This window comes from Coregonus clupeaformis, chromosome 26, assembly GCF_020615455.1.
Source record: "Coregonus clupeaformis isolate EN_2021a chromosome 26, ASM2061545v1, whole genome shotgun sequence".
Taxonomy (NCBI): Eukaryota; Metazoa; Chordata; class Actinopteri; order Salmoniformes; family Salmonidae; genus Coregonus; species Coregonus clupeaformis.
Genome location: NC_059217.1, coordinates 7,955,771 through 7,978,484, shown reverse-complemented (window position 1 = coordinate 7,978,484; position 22,714 = coordinate 7,955,771). Strand labels below are relative to the sequence as shown.

General features: G+C 42.7%; 2 protein-coding genes across 3 annotated transcripts; one reads left to right on the top strand and one right to left on the bottom strand.

Moving 5' to 3' along the window:
- Nucleotides 1-2,322: 2,322 nt before the first annotated feature.
- Nucleotides 2,323-5,391, bottom strand: LOC121539873 (beta-sarcoglycan-like). Its single transcript, XM_041848521.1, has 6 exons — nt 5,352-5,391; nt 3,991-4,200; nt 3,610-3,795; nt 3,195-3,386; nt 2,901-3,032; nt 2,323-2,697 (listed from the first exon to the last, which is right to left on the bottom strand). Exons 1-6 carry the CDS (start codon nt 5,364-5,366, stop codon nt 2,491-2,493), a joined length of 942 nt encoding a protein of 313 aa, XP_041704455.1. The 5' UTR covers nt 5,367-5,391; the 3' UTR covers nt 2,323-2,490.
- Nucleotides 5,392-6,930: 1,539 nt separating this feature from the next.
- LOC121539872 (mitochondria-eating protein) lies at nt 6,931-16,243 on the top strand. Of its 2 annotated transcripts, none has more exons than XM_041848520.2 (12): nt 6,931-7,255; nt 8,115-8,202; nt 8,289-8,404; nt 8,719-8,837; nt 8,993-9,088; nt 9,208-9,342; nt 9,785-10,016; nt 10,261-10,419; nt 10,543-10,718; nt 14,365-14,488; nt 14,606-14,665; nt 15,046-16,243. In XM_041848520.2, exons 1-12 carry the CDS (start codon nt 7,169-7,171, stop codon nt 15,100-15,102), a joined length of 1,449 nt encoding a protein of 482 aa, XP_041704454.2. In that variant the 5' UTR covers nt 6,931-7,168; the 3' UTR covers nt 15,103-16,243. The 2 variants fall into 2 exon arrangements, with proteins under 2 accessions (XP_041704454.2, XP_041704453.2); XM_041848519.2 differs by having other exon boundaries at nt 8,097-8,202.
- The last annotated feature ends 6,471 nt before the right edge of the window (nt 16,244-22,714 follow it).

Genomic DNA, 22,714 nt, shown 5'->3' with positions numbered 1-22,714 from the left:
TTGCACAAAATGTCACTCAATGATATTTGTTTCAAAAGAACGTTATCAAAATGTATAATTGAAACAAACACAAAAGCCTCATGAATACAACCATTTCAATTTTTAAAAAACAGCTGACTGCATTCATCTGTAGTATATCTTATCAATTTCCTGTTTCTGAGCATTAGGCAGTATTCTATTATAGACACATGAAAATGAATTCCATTTGGCATTGTAACTAAAGACACTCCAATCTCTTCCCTTCTGAAGACAATGTTTGGCACAGGATGAGAAGGCAGATGTACATAGCAATGTAGAGAGCACTGAGAGTCATCTCATAAAGCACAGATTATCTCATGCAATCAGTAATACTGGACAGCTAAAATGATGTTTCCTATCTTTTCAATGAAGTGTTAACCCTTGCACATATCCAACTAACTCCAAACTCCAAACTCCTTAACTAACCATAACCAATACATAAATATAGTGGCTAAGTGATCAGTGGCTGATGCCTAATACAGGGTGACTTGCACTCGAGTCACACACAGCTGCCAGTGGAAATATACATAAGGAAATCATTATCAATAGAAATACCCAGAACTGGTAACAATACTGGACGGCTTGGTAGAGTGCTGTGTCTGTGGTTACTTCATATAGTGAGCTGCTCTAAGTCTAAACAAAACTAAATGATAATACTGTATGTAGCACTTATCTAGATATCTTTGGCCAAGTGGATATGCAGACAAACAAAAAGGCCACCATAAAAAATAGAGTGTTTTTGGGTGTTACATTTTCAATGTGTATGCAGTATGCACTGCACATACAGTTGAAGTCGGAAGTTTACATACACTTAGGTTGGAGTCATTAAAACTCGTTTTTCAACCACTCCACAAATTTCTTGTTAACAAACTATAGTTTTGGCAAGTCGGTTAGGACATCTACTTTGTGCATGACACAAGTAATTTTTCCAACAATTGTTTCCAGACAGATTATTTCACTTATCATTCACTGTATTACAATTCCAGTGGGTCAGAAGTTTACATACACTAAGTTGACTGTGCCTTTAAACAGCTTGGAAAATTCCAGAAAAGGATGTCATGGCTTTAGAAGCTTCTGATAGGCTAATTGACATAATTTGAGTCAATTGGAGATGTACCTGTGGATGTATTTCAAGGCCTACCTTCAAACTCAGTGCCTCTTTGCTTGACATCATGGGAAAATCAAAAGAAATCAGCCAAGACCTCAGAAAAAAAATGGTAGACCTCCACAAGTCTGGTTCATCCTTGGGAGCAATTTCCAAACGCCTGAAGGTACCACGTTAATCTGTACAAACAATAATATGCAAGTATAAACACCATGGGACCACGCAGCCGTCATACCACTCAGGAAGGAGATGCATTCTGTCTCCTAGAGATGAACGTACTTTGGTGCGAAAAGTGCAAATCAATCCCAGAACAACAGCAAAGGACCTTGTGAAGATACTGGAGGAAACAGGTACAAAAGTATCTATATCCACAGTAAAACGAGTCCTATATCGACATAACCTGAAAGGCCGCTCAGCAAGGAAGAAGCCACTGCTCCAAAACCGCCATAAAAAAGCCAGACTATGGTTTGCAACTGCACATGGGGACAAAGATCGTACTTTTTCGAGAAATGTCCTCTGGTCTGATGAAACAAAAATAGAACTGTTTGGCCATAATGACCATCATTATGTTTGGAGGAAAAAGGGGGACGCTTGCAAGCCGAAGAACACCATCCCAACTGTGAAGCACGGGGGTGGCAGCATCATGCTGTGGGGGTGCTTTGCTGCAGGAGGGACTGGTGCACTTCACAAAATAGATGGCATCATGAGGAAGGAAAGTTATGTGGATATATTGAAGCAACATCTCAAGACATCAGTCAGGAAGTTAAAGCTTGGTCGCAAATGGGTCATCCAAATGGACAATGATGGCTTAAGGACAACAAAGTCAAGGTATTGGAGTGGCAATCACAAAGCCCTGACCTCAATTCTATAGAAAATGTGTGGGCAGAACTGAAAAAGCGTGTGCGAGCAAGGAGGCCTACAAACCTGACTCAGTTACACCAGCTCTGTCAAGAGGAATGGGCCAAAATTCACCCAACTTATTGTGGGAAGCTTGTGGAAGGCTACCCGAAACTTTTGACCCAAGTTAAACAATTTAAAGGCAATGCTACCAAATACTAATTGAGTGTATGTAAATTTCTGACACACAGGGAATGTGATGAAATAAATAAAAGCTGAAATAAATAATTCTCTCTACTATTATTCTGACATTTCACATTCTTAAAATAAAGTGGTGATCCTAACTGACCTAAGACTGAATTTTTACTAGGATTAAATGTCAGAGTTTAAATGTATTTGGCTAAGGTGTATGTAAACTTCCGACTTCAACTGTAGTTCTAGGGTATTTCAACACTGGTTGGCCATACTTGACCATCTATTGATTGTAGGACAGGATGGATGGTGTAACCTCAGTTTGTGTTCCAGTCCCTTTAGTGGGCCGTTCCACAGGGGTTGTCTGAGGTCTGGCAGCCCATGTTCTGATACTTCACCTGGACACGGAACAGAGTGCCGTCTGCACACATACACAGCTTGTACCTCAACAGACCTTCGTCGAAATACACGTTGGCTCCCACTGAGGAGTTAGGCATGCGAGTGACGCTCACCATCACCGACCCATTCAGAACAATACTGTTCTCCTGCAAAGGGAAAGACCTTGTTAACCATAACTTTTTATGGAATGCAATACACCATAGACCAGGGTTTCCCAATCATCAAGCCTTTGACTAATTGAATCAGGTGTGCCAGTTTAGGGCTAAAACAAAAATGTGAAACGTCTGGGGGGGCCGTGGAGAGGGCCTGATAAACATGTATTACAAATTGGGTAAGGGGTGACACTCACAGCTCTGAGCTCGATGTCCCCTCCCATCCTGAACTCCACGGTCTTGCCCATGATGAAGACCCCCTCATTGCCGCGGATGATGGCCTTGCTGTCCCCTTTGATGGACAAGTCAGAGGAAGCGTTGCTGGTGATCTGAAAGCAGAGAGAGTCTTCAGAGATCTACCACTTATTCTGGGATTTAAAAAAAATATTAATCAATGACAGGAATGGATACTAGAATGTATTTGATCTACAGTAACACTATTTGTGGTGCTACATGTTTTATTAGACGGCTTCTGTAGCCCTGAAACATACCCTTTCTGTGGAGGCTTTCTTCACACTGAGTACTTTGACTCCTTTGGGCAGGTGGAACTCGTGGTTTTCAAAGTCAGTGCTGAAGAATGTGTTCTGAGTGCGGGGGTCAGTGAAGGATATGCCCATGTCACTGGTGATGGACGTCTTCTCTTTCTCAACACTGAGCTTAGTGGAGCCCTGCTGGAACACCACCTGGAACACACATACAAAAACCATATACAGTCTGATTTAATGTATTCATATCTGGTTATTGGGGAAGTGTGTATGTATAGACTGGTTATAACAATGTATTTGTGTGTTCTGAATCTATTCTGTGTGACTGTGTGTTGCCTAAGTGAGTGTTTTTTGCCTAAGTGAGTGTTTTTTGCCTAAGTGAGTGTTTTTTCCTAAGTGAGTGTGTTTTGCCTGAGCTCACCGGGTTGTTGTTGCCGGTGATAACCAGGTCCTGGTCCTTCCTGCCCCCCACAGTGCTCTTGTGTAGTGGGTGGACCACACCCATGTCTGCCTTCTGCTTGAAGCGCAGCAGCCCACTCTCATGGAACTCCATACTGTCACAACCACTGGGCCCGATGCGGATCACTGTCCATATCACTAGAGTGATCTGAAAGATGGGACAAATGTCAGCGATTCAGATATAGTGATTTGATTTGTCATAATCAGAACTAGTTATAACATATCCATAACTAACATTCTGATGATTTCATGCATGCTACTAGCCTGAGTTAAAAAGTGAATTCAGATAAACAAGGATGATTACATTATACAGAGGACACTTTTTGTGTCATTGGGCACTCACAATGATGTTGATGAGAGCCAGCAAGAAGAGCAGGACTATGATGCAGACAGCCATGTTGCCCTTGCGTCCTCTCAGGCCTGTCTTGTGCAGGCGCTCCTCCTCAATGGGCACATAGCCTGCCTTGAAGTTGCTGTTGTGCTCCTTGTTGGTGGCCCGCCGTTCGATGGCCTTCTCCCTCATGGACCTCTTCACAGGCCCATTAGAACTCTCCTTCAACACACAGAACAGCAGCAATGTCAAGGCTCAGTAGGCTTACCCAACTTTGACATGTTATACTGCTGTGACATCTACAAACAACACTTTCTGGGTGGTCCCCATCAATCAACACATGGACTTCACTGTACACCTCTCTGTGTGATTTGAAACATTGCGAGTTCTATACACTGTAACTACCACGTTATTTCCCGAGTGGCGCAGTGGTCTAAGGCACTGCATCGCAGTGCTAGCTGTGCCACTAGAGATCCTGGTTTGAATCCAGGCTCTGTCGTAGCCGGCCGCGACCGGGAGACCCATGGGGCGGTGCACAATTGGCCCAGGGTAGGGGAGGGAATGGCTGGCAGGGATGTAGCTCAGTTGGTAGAGCATGGCGTTTGCAACACCAGGGTTGTGGGTTCGATTCCCACGGTGGGCCAGTATGAAAAATTAAACAATTATGTATGCACTCACTAACTGTAAGTCGCTCTGGATAAGAGAGTCTGCTAAATGACTTAAATGTTATTTTGTTTCACTCTACAGTCTAGTTGATCTAGTAGTTGATACATTGTAACAACCCAATTGACAGTCTATTTAACTACCATATGTAGTTACAATGTAACAAATATACTGTATCTCTGAGTACAGAGAAACAGAAACACATATTGTAACATTGTAACCACCACATTCTATTTCATTTCATTAGATTTTATGCAGGCGTCGCTGGATAGACAGGTTGCTTCTGAGGAATGCGCGCAATTAAACACCCGAGTCTCTCTGTCTGTAGGTAATGACTAAAAATAAAGTACACGTATATTCCCTGTAACAAATGTGAATAGTCTATGTCCATATTCAATTCTGATGAAAAGATAACTTAATGCTTTGGGGTAATACAACCAGTTCAAACTGTCCAATGCCGTGGAAAACCTGCGGCGATCAAGCCGTTATTTCGAGCGATGTCTATCATAAAAACAGTGTAGCCTACAGGGCTTGGAAGCGTGATCGCGTTGGATACTCCGCACACGCTTTACAACGCCGACCGAATAGAGTAATTCCTTTCAAATGAGTTCGTAGTGCATATAGATGCCTAAATTTAAACTACTGACGTTTGGAAAGAAAAACGGTAATGTGAAATGTAGAAAAACAATAACGTCTTAATGGAAACAGACCTGCTCAGACGCCATGTTGACCCTCCCCTCTTCGAATGCGTTTGACAGCACTGGAGTCGGGAAACAGTGGAGGAGACCACTTCATTCAATTGAGTAAATAACATAAGATACATCTGGCCAGTTTTAATATTTGTGACGAGGCTTTTATTAGGAAATTAGCAAAAACATAAAATAAGGCTGAATTGAAAATTTTTCATAGCTGCATCACTGTAGGCCATAGTATATATTTTTCACAGATGGTTCCTTCCTGGCTAAACCAGCCAATGGGAAAGGCCCGCAGCAGAATTCCAAAATAGGAAAGTCCATATAAAGCCTGTCCATTCATATTTTCTTCCAGGCAGGGCTTCTGAATAGGAAAGAGTAAACAGACAATCAACATCACTTTATCCCTTCTCAAGTGATGTTTATTTCAATTAATACAGTTTTTTTCTAACATTTTATGATAATGTATATTCAGTGGATGCCACAACCCCTAAAACAACACCAGACCGACACTTTTGCTAAAGCGTGGCTTTCGGTGTTAGTGGGACACTAGTAAATTAACTGGGACACTGGTTTCTCATTAGAAATACATTCGTGTCCCACTTCAATCAATAAGACTTTGTAGACTTCGTAGAAGCTTGTAGATAACACACTCTGTTTTCACAATTTTGTGACAATAAACTTTTACTAAACCCTCCCCATGCCCTGGGAAAATGTTTGGGGACATTCCAAGCTCTTGGTAAAAATATAACTAAAGGAGTCTGCGCCGTTTTTACTTTATCCTGAACACCTTTACTATCCCCCAAATTCCCCTTTCATAATTCATGTAGCCTCTTTTCTATACTATTTTCCTTATATGTCATTGTGCTTCCTTTCTTTCCTTTCCTACCTTTGTTTGTTATTTCCCCTCTAATTCCTTCTACCGTCATCATATGCTGTTTATTTGCTATACAGTGTATAACATCGATTGAGAGATGTTATGAATGACTAAAACAACATATTTCAATGTATTTTAGAATATATTTTGCAAGAAATACATTTAAATTAATTAAAGATTATTTTTGTGCATTTCTATAGCTGAAAAGGTCCCTGTCCCACAATTCAAACACCATTCACGGGAAGTACTATAAATCAGATTTTCATAAAATATAATAACTGTTTACATGAATGGTTATTATATTTTCAAACTCTACCAATAACAATTCATTTTAATACAACAAGCTAGATTGTTTGTAATTCATTATAATTGACAGAATTATAGCCTTATCATTCTAGCGCAAGTTTCAACAGGTCACCCCATCTATGAAACCTGACCACACACACTACGATGATGTCACATGCATAGAACACATTCAGCAACAACTAAATAACATTTGTTTTGATTGGGTTACAAAATTACCATAGTACAGCAGGCCTACTCTAAAACAAAAATGGGGAAATATCCACTGTGTTTGAAAACAAATCTTTCCGGTGCCTGGGACCCAACACCCACGTGTGTGTAACAGTATGACATTACAATGGTCTCGTTTACATCACAGACAGTCTACTACGCCTGTGCACCTGCATCATACAGGAATAACCAGACTACTACTGAAAACAATGCAAGTGGCTTTAGCAAACATTCTCAATCTGTATATGAGTAAAAAGCGTTGCTACAACTGAGATGGTGCTTGGCACCCGTTGTAACGAAGGTGGACAAAACGTCAAGGGCAAGATTTTCTAAGGCGAGTATAAAAAGGGAGCGTGCGCCTTGTCACGGGCGCTCTCGCCCCAGATTAAGTCCCACGGTTGCCCAAGAGTGTTTTGAGCCTTTCAGGATTAGGGACGGAGTAGACATGGCCGACTCTCTAAGGAGGCTGGTGAACACATCTTCCTTCAGCGTTCTGCAGGACAAACTTGAGTCCTGGTACAAGGACTACCATGTAAGTCATCAATAATTTATTTCTGCCCTAAATCTGTTGGCCGAAAAGTAGCCTAACCAACTATATAGGTAGGATACACATGAGTTTTGCAATCATTCGTTCCATGTAACAGTTTAGGCTATTGTCTAAATTAGTCTAGGCTATATGAAATGTGATATTGGTGTGGAAATCAATAGCCTATTTAATGAATCACTGGTTGTTTCAGCAAATGTGTTCTTCCCTTGAGAACTTGATTCCTCTATAGAATTTCTGTCCACCCATCTAAAATAACTTGATTAGCCTACTTGATTATGCCACACTTGACCAGATAGTAAAATATTTTTGGAATCATTATTTGGTATGTTTTTTACAATGTATAACATTCACAATGGATTGGAACGTTTTTGAAACAATGTAGCGGGTAAAGGAATTCACTTGTTTTTATTAAATAGATTTTCTGGCGAAGTTTGGTTGCTATAGACGCTAGTCGTCATGGCGACCGTGAAACCATTCCTGACTGAAAGCTAGTGGCTCGAGCACGCCCCCGCGAGCATTTTGGTGGGAACCTGAAATGCATGTCCTGATTGAACCCATGCATTATCAGACATAGATACTCCAGAGACCAACCAGCGCATTTGGCTGGAAGTCACATATAATTTATTTTATATGCACATACAGTATATCCCTCAATTCAATATGATCAATAAATATATTCACTAATCAATCAGCCATGTGAATGTGTGTTTTTTTAAAGTCCTAAATTGACCCCAAAATTGAGATTACATACATTATATCTTTAAATTGTATGTCCCTTTTGTGATGGTTCATAATTCTCAGACAGTGTCTGTCACCTTCTTATTAGGTAATCTCCTGTGATCAGAATCTGAACAGGTGCTGTGAGTTGGTGGAGCTCACCTCCAAGATACAGGGACAACTCTTCACCATCCTCAACCTCACTGCTAGAGAGGGTATGTGTCCAAGCTTCTCACAACACTCCTCTCTTTTGCCTTACCCAAACAATTGTCTGATAATGTCTCCTTTTCTTTTGAGTCAGGTGGTCACTATGCAGGAGTGGATGTGCTCAAATCACGCCTGCTGCCTTGGTTGGGGACCTGTTTCTCCATGGCAACCTCCTCTGTCACCAACGACACCAGCCTCAACCTCATCCAGGTGAAATAATCGGTGTTTTGTTAATTATGGTTCTAGCTACGTTCATTAAGTTATTCTATTCTATTCTATGCTGTCCTGTTACATAGTGTAAATAAGACAGTGATAATCAAGGTTAAATGCGGAGTGTTGTCATGCAGGTAGCTTAGTGGTTAAGAGCGTTGTGCCAGTAACCGAAAGGTCACTGGTTCTAATCCCCGAGCTGACTAGGTGAAAAATCTGTCGATGTGCCCTTGAGCAAGGCACTTAACCCTAATTGCTCCTGTAAGTCACTCTGGATAAGAGCGTCTGCTAAATGACTAAAATGTAAAATGCAGGAATCTGTGGAGAAGGAGAGGAAGATCAGGGAGCTGTCTGCCTCCCATGAGAACGACATGCAGAAGATGGAGACTCAGCTGTGCTCCACTCGCCTGCAGCTGGACTCTGTCAAACAGGAGTAAGTATGCACTAAACATACAATACATTATTAATCTATACAATAGACCTACCCATTTCTATCCAACCAAATCAGTCTGCACCAGGTGACGTTAGTATGACACATTTTCTGTTCTCTGTTTTATTCACCTACTGGTATGTTGAATGCGTTTACAGACTGGCGGATGCTCATCTGCAACTGGACGACACAAAAAATATGTCAACCACAACTCTGCTGGCCACAGAGGATGAGATACTACAGCTGAAAGCAGAGTGAGTGATAAATACTTTAGTACAGTTTTGTACAATTTTCATGTGAGTATTATTTGTCCTCTTTGGCTTATTGATGTGTATGTTCTGAGGTTATTATCGTGTGTATCTGTGTGTGTCAGGTTGCATGCTGCCAGTGACCAGGTGGAGACCTATAAGAGGAAGCTGGATGTGCTGGATGATTATGAGAGGCAGGTGCGTCTGCTGAGGGATGAGGTGTCTTTCCTCACAGCAGAGAAGAGCATGCTGCAGGAGAGGTGAGCAGGACACACACACACATGCACACACACGTACACACACAGGGCCGTAGCTACATATGAGGACACCAAGGGCCAGACCTCGGTCATTTTTTCAAATAAACATTTGTTTTAGGAACTCAGTCACTTACTGTTGAGAGTTAGAATAGTAGAATACACAAGGTCAGTCATTTTTTTTGATTGGTAAATTAGTGTAGTTAGTCTAGCCAGCTATCTAAACATGTAGTAATCATGGCCGACTTACCGACGTGCCCAGGAGACCTCCAGCGGGCCCACATTGATTTTGTTAGTCACTCACTCAGATATCATATTAACATGGCATAAGTAATGGCAAAATGTGCAGAAATGCAGGAAATTAGCTGTAAAAAATGTACTTAAAGCAAATTACATATCCCCCCCTCAAACATCCCCTCCCCTCCCCTCTTCCTTCTATCTCTTTCAGGTTGGTGAGGAGTTGTTCCCCCAGCCCCCTGCCCAGACAGAGCCGCCCCTCCAGCCCTCTGAAGAGTGAGTCTCCCACCCGGGCCCAGCTCACCAATTCGTCCCGCCACGCCAGGCTGGTGTCCCGCTTCAGTGACCTGTACGCTGTGGAGCGCCTTGAGGCCCAGAGTCTGCTCCGACGCTACATAGATGACCTGGAGATGGTCCAGAGAATCATCTTCATTGCCACTGTGGTATGACATCTGGAAACCCTGTACATTATGGAATAACACTACATACAGTACAACCTGTGATGACCAGCTGTGATTCACAATGTATTGGAGATGATCATCCTAGCACATGTAACCATCTGACCTTGTTTTCATCCAATTTGATATGTCAGACCTGAGGTTCTGGTTTCTCTGTAAAGCTCCTATTCCATACAGTATCTCTAATCCCTTTGTCTGTGTGTGTGTGTGTGTGGTGTGTGTTTATCAGGAGGCCTTCCAGGCAGCCAAGCTGGCCTACCGTCAATTCAAGCTGCGTGTGAGGAAGACCCTGTCCTCTTCCCACCTGGGGCCAGAGACCCTGGAGGACTCGGTGGTGGACTACATTGTCAGGAACCTGGACCTCTACGACGTGCAGGCCAGCGTTAATGTATGGGCTACACTTTTCTCTCTTACATTCCAATTTCAAAAGTCTCATGCACTGTAGTTCATTGAGTGTTTGTTAATAAGAGGTGTGTGTCTGAGTGTATTGTGATGTTTTTCCCTCTCCCAGGACGTGATCAACGCCATGAATGTAAACCCACGGGTCTCCTTCCCTCCGGAGGTGGACTTTGTCCTGATCAGCAGCTTCATCCGGGAGACATGCAGAGTGGCCTTCGCCATGCAGACACTGGACCCTCCTCTGGACCTGGCTTTCACCAGCAGTGGAGAACTCTACAGCGACAACAAGTTAGTCTGCATCCATTGATTTCATGAAGTTACAGTAACAAGATGTTAGATGTACAATTCCTAACCCTACCACTTGATGTCAAATCAAATCAAATCAAATTTTATTGGTCACATGCGCCGAATACAACAGGTGCAGACATTACAGTGAAATGCTTACTTACAGCCCTTAACCAACAGTGCATTTATTTTAAACAAAAAAGTAAGAATAAAACAACAACAAAAAAGTGTTGAGAAAAAAAGAGCAGAAGTAAAAATAAAGTGACAGTAGGGAGGCTATATATACAATAGAATAAAGTGACAGTAGGGAGGCTATATATACAGGGGGGGTACCGTTGCATAGTCAATGTGCGGGGGCACCGGCTAGTTGAGGTAGTTGAGGTAATATGTACATGTGGGTAGAGTTAAAGTGACTATGCATAAATACTTAACAGAGTAGCAGCAGCGTAAAAAGTATGGGGTGGGGGGGCAGTGCAAATAGTCCGGGTAGCCATGATTAGCTGTTCAGGAGTCTTATGGCTTGGGGGTAGAAGCTGTTGAGAAGTCTTTTGGACCTAGACTTGGCACTCCGGTACCGCTTGCCGTGCGGTAGCAGAGAGAACAGTCTATGACTAGGGTGACTGGAGTCTTTGACAATTTTGAGGGCCTTCCTCTGACACCGCCTGGTATAGAGGTCCTGGATGGCAGGGAGCTTTGCCCCTGTGATGTACTGGGCCGTACGCACTACCCTCTGTAGTGCCTTGCGGTCAGAGGCCAAGCAGTTGCCATACCAGGCGGTGATGCAACCAGTCAGGATGCTCTCGATGGTGCAGCTGTAGAATTTTTTGAGGATCTGAGGACCCATGCCAAATCTTTTTAGTCTCCTGAGGGGGAATAGGCTTTGTCGTGCCCTCTTCACGACTGTCTTGGTGTGTTTGGACCATGATAGTTCGTTGGTGATGTGGACACCAAGGAACTTGAAGCTCTCAACCTGTTCCACTACAGCCCCGTCGATGAGAATGGGGGGCGTGCTCAGTCCTCTTTTTTTTCCTGTAGTCCACAATCATCTCCTTTGTCTTGGTCACGTTGAGGGAGAGGTTGTTGTCCTGGCACCACACGGCCAGATCTCTGACCTCCTCCCATAGGCTGTCTCATCGTTGTCGGTGATCAGGCCTACCACTGTTGTGTCGTCGGCAAACTTAATGATGGTGTTGGAGTCGTGCCTGGCCATGCAGTCATGGGTGAACAGAGAGTACAGGAGGGGGACTGAGCACGCACCCCTGAGGGGGCCCCCGTGTTGAGGATCAGTGTGGCAGATGTGTTGTTACCTACCCTTACCACCTGGGGGCGGCCCGTCAGGAAGTCCAGGATCCAGTTGCAGAGGGAGGTGTTTAGTCCCAGGATCCTTAGCTTAGTGATGAGCTTTGAGGGCACTATGGTGTTGAATGCTGAGCTGTAGTCAATGAATAGCATTCTCACGTAGGTGTTCCTCTTGTCCAGGTGGGAAAGGGCAGTGTGGAGTGCGATAGAGATTGCATCATCTGTGGATCTGTTGGGGCGGTATGCAAATTGGAGTGGGTCTAGGGTTTCTGGGATTATGCTGTTGATGTGAGCCATGACCAGTCTTTCAAAGCACTTCATGGCTACAGACGTCAGTGCCACGGGTCGGTAGTCATTTAGGCAGGTTATCTTAGAGTTCTTGGGCACGGGGACTATGGTGGTCTGCTTGAAACATGTTGGTATTACAGACTCAGTCAGGGACATGTTGAAAATGTCAGTGAAGACACTTGCCAGTTGGTCAGCACATGCTCGGAGTACACGTCCTGGTAATCCGTCTGGCCCTGCGGCCTTGTGAATGTTGACCTGCTTAAAAGTCTTACTCACATCGGCTACGGAGAGCGTGATCACATAGTCATCCGGAACAGCTGGTGCTCTCATGCATGCTTCAGTGTTGCTTGCCTCGGCGAGCATAGAAGTGGTTTAGCTCGTCTGGTAGGCTTGTGTCACTGGGCAGCTCGCGGCTGTGCTTCCCTTTGTAGTCTGTAATAGTTTTCAAGCCCTGCCACATCCGACGAGCGTCAGAGCCAGTGTAGTATGATTCAATCTTAGACCTGTATTGACTCTTTGCCTGTTTGATGGTTCGTCGGAGGTCATAGCGGGATTTCTTATAAGCGTCCGGGTTAGAGTCCCGTTCCTTGAAAGCGGCAGCTCTACCCTTTAGCTCAGTGCGGATGTTTCCTGTAATCCATGGCTTCTGGTTGGGGTATGTACGTACGGTCACTGTGGGGGACGACATCATCGATGCACTTATTGATGAAGCCAGTGACTGATGTGGTGTACTCCTCAATGCTGTCTGAAGAATCCCGGAACATGTTCCAGTCTGTGCTAGCAAAACAGTCCTGTAGCTTAGCATCTGCGTCATCTGGCCACTTTTTTATTAGCCGAATCACTGGTGCTTCCTGCTTCAGTTTTTGCTTATAAGCAGGAATCAGGAGGATAGAGTTATGGTCAGATTTGCCAAATGGAGGGCGAGGGAGAGCTTTGTATGCGTCTCTGTGTGTGGAGTAAAGGTGGTCTAGAGTTTTTTCCCCTCTGGTTGCACATTTAACATGCTGGTAGAAATTAGGTAGAACGGATTTAAGTTTCCCTGCATTAAAGTCCCCTGCTACTAGGAGCGCTGCATCTGGATGAGCGTTTTCCTGTTGATTAATGGCCTTGTACAACTCATTCAGTGCAATCTTAATGCCAGCATTGGTTTGTGGTGGTAAATAGACAGCTATGAAAAAATATAGATGAAAACTCTCTTGGTAAATAGTGTGGTCTACAGCTTATCATAAGATACTCTACCTCAGGCGAGCAAAACCTTGAGACTTCCTTAGTATTTGATTTTGTGCACCAGCTGTTGTTTACAAATATACAGAGACCGCCACCCCTCGTCTTACCCGAGTCTGCCGTTCTGTCCTGCCGATGTAGCGTATAGCCTGCTAGCTGAATGTTATCATTGTCGTCGTTCAGCCACGACTCCGTGAAACATAAGATATTACAGTTTTTAATGTCCCGTTGGTAGGATAACCGTAATCTTAAATCGTCCATTTTATTCTCCAAAGCTTGAACGTTGGCTAATAGGATTGATGGGAGAGGCAGTTTACTCGTTCGCCGTCGTATCCTTACAAGGCACCCGGATCTGCGCCCACGATATCTCCGTCTCTTCCTCACGCGAATGACGGGGATCTGGGCCTTGTCGGGAGTCTGTAGAATATCCTTCGCGAACGCCTCGTTGAAGAAAAAGTGTTCGTCCAACGCGAGGTGAGTAATCGCTGTCCTGATATCCAGAAGCTCTCTTTGGTTATAAGAGACGATGGCAGAAACATTATGTACAAAATAAATTACAAATAACGCGGAAAAACACACATAATAGTACAATTGGTTAGAGGGCTGTAAAACGGCAGCCATCTTCTTCCGGCGCTGTCACCCTGGTCACATATTTACATCTCTGTCTCTGTCTCTGTCTCTGTCTCTGTCTCTGTCTCTGTCTCTGTCTCTCTCTCTCTCTCTCTCTCTCTCTCTCTCTCTCTCTCTCTCTCTCTCTCTCTCTCTCTCTCTCTCTCTCTCTCTCTCTCTCTCTCTCTCTCTCTCTCTCTCTCTCTCTCTCTCTCTCTCTCTCTGGCAGGTATCGTCGTAGCTATGACTCTGAGTTTACTGCTCCTCTGGTGGTGTACCATGTGTGGCCAGCGCTGGTGGACGGGGACGGTGTCATAGTGAAGGGAGAGGCAGTCACCAGGAGAGGAGCTCTGGTACTGATGCACCTTCATTCCCTACTGTAGAATCATAGGCTTTGCTTTAGCAATTACTGCATGATCACAATACAAAATATAGAATGATTCATGTGGTGTTTCTCTGCTGTCTTCCAGTGGAGGAGCAGAAGCAGGAGCTGCAGTCCTGTTCGCTCTGGCAGCCCCACACGCACTCTCGTAAGTTACTACGATGACTGAGACCTAATACTTTAAAATCAAGTCACAAAAATCAAGAAACTCTTTGGAAAGATGTTTAGATATGATTTACTGTCATTCTTTGGGTCAGCCCAGGGTTTTTATGATGCAAGAAAATATTCAGGGAAGTTGCAGTTGGGAAAGAACACTATATGAAAGCTGTGCATGTGTGATTTAGTGTTAAAACTTTTCTCTTGTCACCAAAATACATAAATGCATACCCTGACGCTTTAGGGTAAGTAGAAAAAACACCAGCTGCTCCTAGATGTAGTATTAGTGGGAGAGAGGAACGCAACCTCAAATCCAAAGGTGCAAGAAATGCTCTGTGTAACAGACTTTCTCTCTTTCTCGCTCTTTCTCAGGGGTTTAGTCGCAGCAGAAGCCCCTCTCCCGGACGTCTCTCCGCCAGTCGCCTGTAAACCCTAACTGACCACTGATTTTTAAAGGAAAACAACATTCTACACATCTATTTCATGTTTGCATCAAAGTCAGATTTTGAGTTTAAATGGACTGGAGCTTGTCATTATTTGTCAGTTGTGATGACTTGATGATAAGTATTTAGACTCTGTCATCATGGACATTGACAGTATACTGGAGAGAAGTTCCATGTTACCATTACAGTATCCAGAGACTCTGGCAGCCGATCCTTTCAGAACAATCCATTCAGGGTGCTGTAGCGGCCCGTGACAAGGCTATGTGTGTGTGTGTGTGTGTGTGTGTGTTTAATCTATGCTCATTATCTTAGTGATTCTTAACTGCACACTATGCAACACCAGGATGATTGTGTGGTTGACCGTAGCGTAACTTTTTAAGGACATTTAGACCTGCACAGTAGCACTTTCTGAGACTGCTGTAGTTTAGGTTTTATCTTTTACCTCAAACCTTGATAGACTCTTGGTTATAAGGAATATAATGAATACATTTTAATGTAAGTCTTAGCCTGCTTATAAACTATGTGAAAATGTTGGTAGATTTTCTTTTGTAAGACACATGGTGCTAAAGTTCAGTCAGAACTGTTCAACTCCACAAAAACTAGAGAGATTGGTATTGCTCAGAATAATGATTAAGCATGCAGTTTGTAAAGTAATTTGATTCTGTGTATGTTTCTTTTTTTGGAGTTGTGATATTAGCTAGATGTGTGGTTTGGATGGATTTGGAGCAGTGGAAGGGATATCAAGTAATACAAAAAATCTTCTGCAACTTGAAATGGTTGACTTGAGAAAATATGCCTTTTTTGTTAGTGTCCTAATGGAGTTGCTTACTATCTACGCACAAGATCCAAAGGCAACATATACTATATTTAGGTTAATTGTAAGGCTGTAATTAATTAAATGTGGAGCCTGACAATGTTCACTATTTTAAATGTTGTGTCTTTGGCAGCTGAAATCATTATACAGTCTAATATTTCATTTAGCATTAAACAGTGTGTTAGTGTTGTGTATGCAACATTTTGTGATAAACAACAGAAACTTGGGCTTAAATATATATCATGTAATTTTGCTGTTCTTGTTACAGAATACAGAATACAGAATACAGAATACAACAAAATGTACCAAGAGATTGTGCCTTTTATAGATATAATAAATAAATAAATAAATCAGAAAAAAGGTTACTATCAATTTCTTGTAATAATGAAGACTAATTTAATTATTGTCTTCCTTCCCCTCATCCACTGTCAGTCATTTTTTCCTGCAGAACATGCTGAATTCTAGTCAGTTATTATGATCGTGTTGTACTAGTATGTAGGCTATAAATATACTGTGTAGGCTATGTGCACTTTGTAGGCAATGAATGTAGGCTATGTACAAGTCCATTTGGGGATGGGTGGAGGATATCCTGTGTGGCAAATAATCCCATTAACAATGTTGTTTTGGGTTGTTTGTGATGTGGGTGGCTGTTGGAGTATCCTTAGTGTTGTTCCTTGTCCCTGTCAGAGAGTTTACAGACCAAACAGAGACAGGCAGACAGGCATGGAACACACCAAACCAGTTACTAAGACACAATGTTTAGAAAGACTGATTCCTGACCATGAGGACAAATAAAAATAAAACTCTGCCGTTGCCAGGGTATCACATAACCTCCCCCAGCCTTGGTCTATTTAGAGAGACTACAGCAATGTAATTACAGAATGGCTCAGGACTCAAGCCGACAGGAAAATTAGAAAGCACTGCTTGGTATAATGCATGCAGATGTGTTATGAATTCATACACTGTAGACCTCTTATAATTTTCAGCATGAAAGCCCTGCTCAATTTTGCTCATACTGTCCTCAAAGAACCCTGGTTGAAGATATTCTTACATTAGGGAACGTTTTGCACCGTAATATTCTTCCCTCTCTCCCAACTATAACAAATGACTCTTCCATCATTCTTTACAGTACCAGTGCTCCTCATAGTGCATGAAAGGAAAAACAGTCTGATTCTCTATAGGTGAGTTAGAGCTGTCTATTAAAAGTATGCTCCACCATTGTAAAGGGTTAGAGTTAGAGTCTCATCAGGGTATTGATCTCAGTGCGTCTCCTCTGTAATGTTCTGCAGTTCCAGTACATATTGCACCAAAGTAAGACGTTAGAGGGCACTGTTGTTCCACTGTAGAGACTAGACTCAGCAGGGGAGAAGAGTGGCTCCAGAATCAAAACGGTTTTCTCTCGAGCCAAAAACATGTTTTTGACTTACTAAAAGAAAAGAAGGGAAGTTTGGTCTTGTCCTACAACTCTAAAAGTCACTGCACATCAGGAACTTTGTGCAAGACTAAGTGTTTGTGGCTGTGTAATTAAATTAGGGCCCAAACCATGACTCTCCATCAAGAGAGCATAAGACATAAGAGCCCCCAGACATGCTGAAGAGCGTGTGTGTGTGTAGTGCACGTGTGTGCTTTCATGTGTGTGTGAGTGTGTCTTTCTTTGTGTGTTCATATGAATGCACTCATTAAGCACAATCCCAGTGGTGATGCCAGCCTTGTGATTATCCAGCATTCACAGTCCCTAATTAACACAGTCTAATTAGTGCCCCCTCTCCCAGGCCTTGTCCAGTCCTGGCCTGCTCCCGTTCCCTCTCCCCAGGCATTGCCTTGCCCAGTTCTGCCCTGCTCGCCTCCTCTCCTCACAGGCCAGAAAAATGACAGTTAGCTGTCCAGCGCACATAGTTAGCCCCCCTGCTTCACAGAGCAGACACTAAACTGAAACAGGCATTAGGCCAACTTCCACCCTCCAGGGCCTGTTTGTTGATTAACAGCTCTGTTGATGATAGCAGCTCACTGGTCATAGTTGTTTGGTGATGAGATTGTGCCTGTAAGGGGTCTATTCAATCTGTAGCGCTGAAGATCCGCTTTATAGCGCGATTGACAATTAAATTGGTCGCGGAGACTTCAGAAGGTGAAGAGCAGATGTCACCTCCAAAAATTTTATTTGATTATACATTCATAACATTTAATTAAAATATGTTTGACAGAAGAAGAAGATACTTTCTTCAACTGCAAGCAAGTTTTCATCGAGCTTGCTAACACAGCTAGCTACCTAGCTAGCTAGCTCCTTTTTTAGCTTGCCACCAATGTGCAGTGTGACTGACCAAGGTAAGAATTGTTTTGAAAATTGAAGTTGAGTAGAGTTAGCTAATGTCATGTATGTATTAGATATCATTATATTGTCAAAGCTATTGTTAAATATTTTTGGCTAGCAAAGCAATGTGTTGATTGCTAGCTAACACACTTTTTTGCATATCTGTATTCCCAGTCATGTGAAATCCATAGATTAGGGCCTAATGAATTTATTTCAATTGACTGATTTCCTTATATGAAATGTAACTCAGTAAAATCTTTGAATTTGTTGCATGTTGCGTTTATATTTTTGTTCAGTAGTTTTTTTAATTGTTTTAAAATATTTTTTTATTTTAATTTTCTTTAGTCATTTAGCAGACACTCTTATCCAGAGCGACTTAAAGTTAGTGAGTGCATACATTTTCATAGTTGTCAGTCATGAATCATTCATTCAAACTTTTCAAAGTATACCACAGCATGCTTTTGTGATTTAGTGCTGAAATGTGTAGTTTTACGCAATCAATTTTAATGTAGCCAAGCTAAAGAATGTAAGGTAAAAAGCTACATTTTTCATGCATTAAAATACATGGCAACATATATTTATGAAATAGATTTTGGAATAGATTTTAATAGCTACCACAGCATGCTGTCAAAATGTATTTCCACACCATATAAATAAATACATTTAAATATATATATGTATATATAAGGCTTAAACATATATTTTGATATCTGTCATGTACATATATGTAAATACATGTTGTTAAAATACAGTGTATTTTAACAACATGTATTTACATATATGTACATGACAGATATCAGACATCCACATCACCAACAAACTATCATGGTCCAAACACACCAAGACAGTCGTGAAGAGGGCACGACAAAGCCTATTCCCCCTCAGGAGACTGAAAAGATTTGGCATGGGTCCTCAGATCCTCAAAAAGTTATACAGCTGCACCATCGAGAGCATCCTGACTGGTTGCATCACTGCCTGTAATGGCAACTGCTCGGCCTCCGACTACAAGGCACTACAGAGGGTAGTGCGTAAGGCCCAGTACATTGCTGGGGCCAAGATTCCTGCCATCCAGGACCTCTATACCAGGCGGTGTCAGAGGAAGGCCCTAAAAATCATTAAAGACTCCAGCCACCCTAGTCATAGACTGTTCTCTCTGCTACCGCACGGCAGGCGGTACCGGAGCGCCAAGTCTAAGTCCAAAAGGCTTCTTAACAGCTTCTAACCCCAAGCCATAAGACTCCTGAACAGCTAATCATGGCTACCCGGACTATATGCATTGTACAATGCAGGAGTGGCTTCGGGATAAGTCTCTGAATGTCCTTGAGTGGCCCAGCCAGAGCCCGATCGAACATCTCTGGAGAGACCTGAAAATAGCTTTGCAGCGACGCTCCCCATCCAACCTGACAGAGCTTGAGAGGATCTGCAGAGAAAAATGGGAGAAACTCCCCAAATACAGGTGTGCCAAGCTTGTAGCGTCATACCCAATAAGTCTCAAGGCTGTAGTCGCTGCCAAAGGCGCTTCAACAAAATACTGAGTAAAGGGTCTGAATACTTAAGTAAATGTGATATTACCGGGTTTTTTCTTTTAATGTATAAAAAATTGTCTTTGCTTTGTCATTATGGGGTATTGTGTGTAGATTGATGAGAAAAAAACTAACAATTTAATCCATTTTAGAATAAGACTGTAACGTAACCAAATGTGGAAAAAGTCAAGTGGTCTAAATACTTTCTGAATGCACTGCATATGTAAATGTATTATTTTTCCGTACTCTCCTGATATATTATGGCTCCCTGGCAATCAGCCAGTTTGAAACATCTACTCACATGAACTTACTTATATATCCTTGTTTAACCCTTGTGTTAGTGAACCTATGAATCCTGGGAGACCAGGGAATATGTATGGAAACCCTGTGTGTTCTGGAACGTGCAGACACCCTCCATCCCTCCATCCAGGATGTCATGGAAACTCCGGCCATGTTTCCTCACCACATTCCCACACCGAGCGTGTCCTTTCTGACCCGGCTCGCATGGTCCAATCAGCTCCTAGCTCCCAGGCCCAGTGCCAGGGCCAGCCGTTATCATGGCGTAGATGCTGGGTCTACAGCACAGAAGGCTGCTGAGGGGAGAACGGCTCATATTAATGGCTGGAACGGAGCAAATGGAATGCCATCAAACACCTGGAAACCATGTGTTTGATGTATTTGATACCATTCCACAAACTCTGTTCCAGCCATTAACACGAGCCCGTTCTCCCCAATTAAGGTGCCACCAACCTCCTGTGGTCTACAAGGGCTGTGCTGCTACGCCAACACACTAGTGAGAGCTGAGAGCTCTCCCTTTCAGAGCGAAGGGAATGTTTACACAGGTGTGCTGTGGTCAGCCGTGGTCATGGAGGGGTTAACCACAGAGCCCCGCAGTCCAGAGGGGACAGATGGGAGAGAGAGGGGTCTCTATTGGCTCTGCTTGGTCTCTGCTGGGGACAATAACTCACCACTCTCCCCTACCGAGAGGCAGGTCCGTCCATACACAGTCTTTATCTCTCTTCTCTTGCGTTGTGCACTATAGCTGCAGAGATAATGTGGAGGGGAGCATGCATTGGAGATGAGCCATGGGACCCTCTATTCTGTCTGCTGCTTTAAGTCTCTCTCTCTCTCTCTCTCTCTCTCTCTCTCTCTCTCTCTCTCTCACTCTCTCTCTCTCTCGACTTTGTGCTTTCCTGTCTCCACATCATCTTGTTCCAGACCTGGGACTTGGACGCCCAGTAGAATGTGTAATAACCCACCATTTAAATAAACAAATATTTATGGACTTATGGGAACTGATGAGCTGAGACCTGAGGTGGCAAATTTAGAAGCTTGCTTTTTTCATTTTCATTTGGTGGATATTATATACATAAGGTGGAACCTTGTGAGTAGGATTGCAAAGCTACCGATATTTTACCAAAGTTCCGGAATCTTTAGTAATTTTGGTCATGAACAGAAACTCTATGGCAATCTATCGTAACTTTGGTAATTTATACTTGGATAACTTTTTAAAGAATGCATCCATATATAATATACATTTTTTATATCTGTGTCAATATTGTCCATGAGTTTCTGGTAGATAGACCATATGGTTCAAGAGGAAATAGCCTAATTAATGAAAAAAGCATCTAATCAACAATGGCATTATTTTCAATTAACTCTGCAATTCTTCCAACTATTGACATTTTTCACAACTGCCACCAGTTTGACTCAAAACATTGACAAAAAGTACATACTGAGATAGTCGGGCGGCAGGTAGCTTAGTGGTTAAGAGCATTGTGCCAGTAACCGAAAGGTCGCTGGTTCTAATCCCTGAGCCGACTAGGTGAAAAATCTGTCGATGTGCCCTTGAGCAAGGCACTTAACCCTAATTGCTCTGGATAAGAGCGTCTACTAAAATGTAGTAGTCAAATAAATGAGTCTGTAAAAAAAGGATATTTCATGCTGAAACCCTCATATTAAAGACCAATGGTATTCACTAAGTTGATGGTTTATATTTAGGATAATGTTTTACAGCTTTGTCATTCTATTTTTTCTTTAAAAATTATCTTATTAAATTATTTAATATATTTTACATGTGATAAGGCCGCAACAGAGGGCCAGAGATAATTACAGACAACTGTAAAATTCTGAAGTACCAAAAAGGGCCACTAGATGTCTTGTGATAGATGACATAAAATACTTGAAAGATGCCAAAATTCTGGTAGTTTACTGGTAAACTTCAAAAGTTTCCAGTAATATACCCTCCCTTTGCAACCCTACTTGTGAGTCGTATTGCTTTCCAAGAGACAAAGAGCTGTGGATAAGCTGCATGGGGGAATGAAGGGCAGGCAGAACCAAACAGAACCCATCTGTATCTCCTGTTTGGTCACCTGGGATTTATCTCCCTGGTCACAAGTCACATGTGATCTCTTGCCCTAGTTGCAGGTGTGTGCTTTTCCCAAGACTGGGGCCAGGCTGAATCTTTGGGGTCAGGCGGTTCCCCCTCTCTCAGCCCTCTGGTGGCTCCACATGTGCCAAAACCATTCAGGCCTGCTGCCATCGTCTGTATTAAAAACCATTAAACTGTTCCAAAGATATACAGTTTTATAGGCCCTCAAATCACAGACTAATGGACACTTCTGAAACACTTCCTGACTTTAAAGACTTAATATTTCACTCACAGGAACTTTTATTAGAGATATTATATCACACACGTGCACTACACATAATGACACACACATGAATATTGACATGCAAGTTCATACGCGCAATCGGTGCAGAAACTGAGAAAGAGTTGCTTTACTGAGGAGAACGTTTCAGGATCTGAATGGGGAACCACTGTGCACATACTGGTTGAATCAACATTCTTTCAATGTAATTTGTCAACGTATTGTGACGTGGAATCTCTGTGGAAATTTGGATGTAAAAAAAATAAAATCTATGTAAACTGTTGTTTTGAGGGTGAAATTTC